The sequence below is a fragment of the Puntigrus tetrazona genome, unplaced genomic scaffold (assembly GCF_018831695.1).
Source record: "Puntigrus tetrazona isolate hp1 unplaced genomic scaffold, ASM1883169v1 S000000746, whole genome shotgun sequence".
Classification (NCBI taxonomy): Eukaryota; Metazoa; Chordata; class Actinopteri; order Cypriniformes; family Cyprinidae; genus Puntigrus; species Puntigrus tetrazona.
Window position 1 is genome coordinate 1997501 of NW_025048355.1, and position 2500 is coordinate 2000000.

At 38.9% G+C, this 2500-nt stretch overlaps 1 protein-coding gene across 3 annotated transcripts in view; it reads left to right on the forward strand.

Moving 5' to 3' along the window:
• Positions 1-2500, forward strand: part of msto1 (misato mitochondrial distribution and morphology regulator 1) — a 9958-nt gene that overhangs the window by 5650 nt on the left and 1808 nt on the right. For all 3 annotated transcript variants that reach the window (XM_043233074.1, XM_043233076.1, XM_043233075.1), the window contains exons 10-12: positions 187-339; positions 415-546; positions 1237-1421. In XM_043233074.1, coding sequence (XP_043089009.1) covers positions 187-339; positions 415-546; positions 1237-1421 — 470 coding nt within the window. The remainder of the gene's footprint in view (positions 1-186; positions 340-414; positions 547-1236; positions 1422-2500) is intronic.

The following is a 2500-nucleotide window of genomic DNA, read 5'->3' on the forward strand; positions in this document are numbered from 1 at the left end:
ATTCCTGATCAGTATATTATTATGCTTCGATGTGACGCTGAAGACTGGAGTAACGATGCTGAAAATACAGAAATAAATGACACTTTAACACACATTCACAGATTTTAAATGGTTAACTATTTCGCGATTTTACCGCTTGCTGGATCAAATAAATGCAGGCTTCTTTAAAGACACTTCTGCTGACAGAGCTCCATGAAGGACGTGTACCACATGCTGAACTGTGCGCTGGGAACGCTCCAGATGGCCAATCACAGCTCGTTCTTCTGCCCTTTGACCCTGAGAGGCGGCTTCCTGAGACGGCCGGCTCCACCGACGGCCTTCCCGCTGCTCGACTGCGACGTGAGTGCTCTGACGCTGCTGTAGCTGGACGCCGCTGGCCGTGTTTGGTGACGTGTGTCTCCGTGTCTCTCTCAGCCGACGCTGTGGTATCACTCCAGCTCGGTCCTGGCTCTGGCGCTCGACTGCATGACGGCCTCGTACCGGCTCCGACACGGCGGCGCCCCCATGTGGCAGCTCTCGGACGCTCTGACCGCCTCGGGGAGAAAGGTCAGTGCTCATTTAAGGCCGGTTCACACCGAGGACCATCACGGTAATAATGTGCTTTTAATAATCACTCTAACTCGGTGATCAACCAATCAGAATCCATCCTACTTAACCTTCAGAAATCATGTCTTTACTAAACGAATTCACTTTAAAACTTAATTTATTTAATTAACAATAAATGCCCTATAAAGTCTGTTTTTATTTTATATTATAAAGAATTTTGTTGAAACTTGTAATTAAGTGTAAATACAATTCAATATATATACATATAATACTATTTTAATTATTTTATTAATTTCTATAAATTTTTTAATGCATGAAGTTATTTATATATATATATATATATATATATATATATATAAATATATATATATATATATATATATATATATATATATATATATATATATATATATATAAATATATATATATAAATAAATCTAGTAAATATGGAGGTTTGCTTCATGCCTTAAAAAAATGATTCATAAAAAATATTATTTCTTTAACAAGGTTCCTTCTTCGGTACAATAGTGATATTTCTGTCATAATTCATGTAAATAGAACTTTTATTTTGGTGGGCTGTAGCAAAGACTTTGTGTTTCTGAGTGTTTCTTCTGAAATGAAATAAAACACCTGCCTGTTTTCTCCACATCACGGGTATCAGAGGGACTTCAGTCTTCTGTGTTTCTGCAGGTTGTCTCGGCGTACGGCTCCGTCCCGTTTCCCATGATGCACGGCGGCTGTCTCCCGGACGCTCTGGATGCGTGCGCTGATGCTTTGCCCTGGAGACCCATATCAGCGTGTCCCGAGCTCGCCGACGGCCGCTGCCTCGGCCAGGCAGTGACCCTCAGAGGTTTAGACGGACAGAGTTTAGTCAGGTCAGAACAAACACTTCCTTAATGCTTTATCACCTAATAAACATAAAGACTCATTTAAAGTGTCGCACATAGACGTGGATGAATCGTTCATAACACAAGAAAACTAAGGATGAACATTTGTTAAATTCTGCATCCTAAAATTTCATTTTAATTTCATCATGCTTCATTCTGATGTCTACAAGGGATTTTAACTAAAACTATTAAAAACGTGTTTTTTATTTGGAATAATTTAAAATAAATTTAATTAAAAATTCAATTCAATTCAATTCAAGTTTATTTGTATAGCGCTTTTTACAATGGCTATTGTTCCAAAGCAGCTTCACAAAAGCAAATCATTCCACAGACAAAAGCAAATCCCTACACATCAGGATGAATTACAATGCAGAAAGTTCAAGATAGAATTAGTCCAGACAGAAGGTTGAGTTTTCCTTGACGTCATCGCAGGAAGGTCATCTCCTCACGGGGTCCACTGGAGAGGCTCGGTAACTAGATGCCTCATGATGTACATCCCGAGGTGGAGACAGAAGGATAATTAGAGTAGCGGCCATTCATACTATTGGGAATCACGATGTACTGTAGCATAGGTTTATGTGAATCTTTACGAGTATGCTTTGCTAAAAAGATATGTCTTTAGCCTAGACTTAAACTGAGAGAGTGTGTCTGATCCCCGAACATTTGCAGGAAGGTTATTCCAGAGTTTGGGTGCCAAATGTGAAAACGCTCGACCACCTTTAGTAGACTTTGCTATACGAGGAACTACCAGGAGCCCTGAGTTTTGAGATCTTAAAGAGCGTGACGGGTTGTAGCTTGACAGAAGGCTGGTCAGATAAATGGGGGCTAAACCATTTAGAGCCTTGTAGGTCAGTAACAGTACTTTATAATCAATCCGGAAATGAACAGGCAGCCAGTGCAGGGAGGATAAAACTGGGGTATATATATACATTTAGCATTTTTTTTAGCAATAAAAGTTAAACCTAAATAAAAAAAAAAAGTGATTGATAAATGACTACAAGTACTAAAAATGAGTAACAAATAAACTAAAAATGAAAAATGCATCAGTATAAAATTTAATAGTGAAA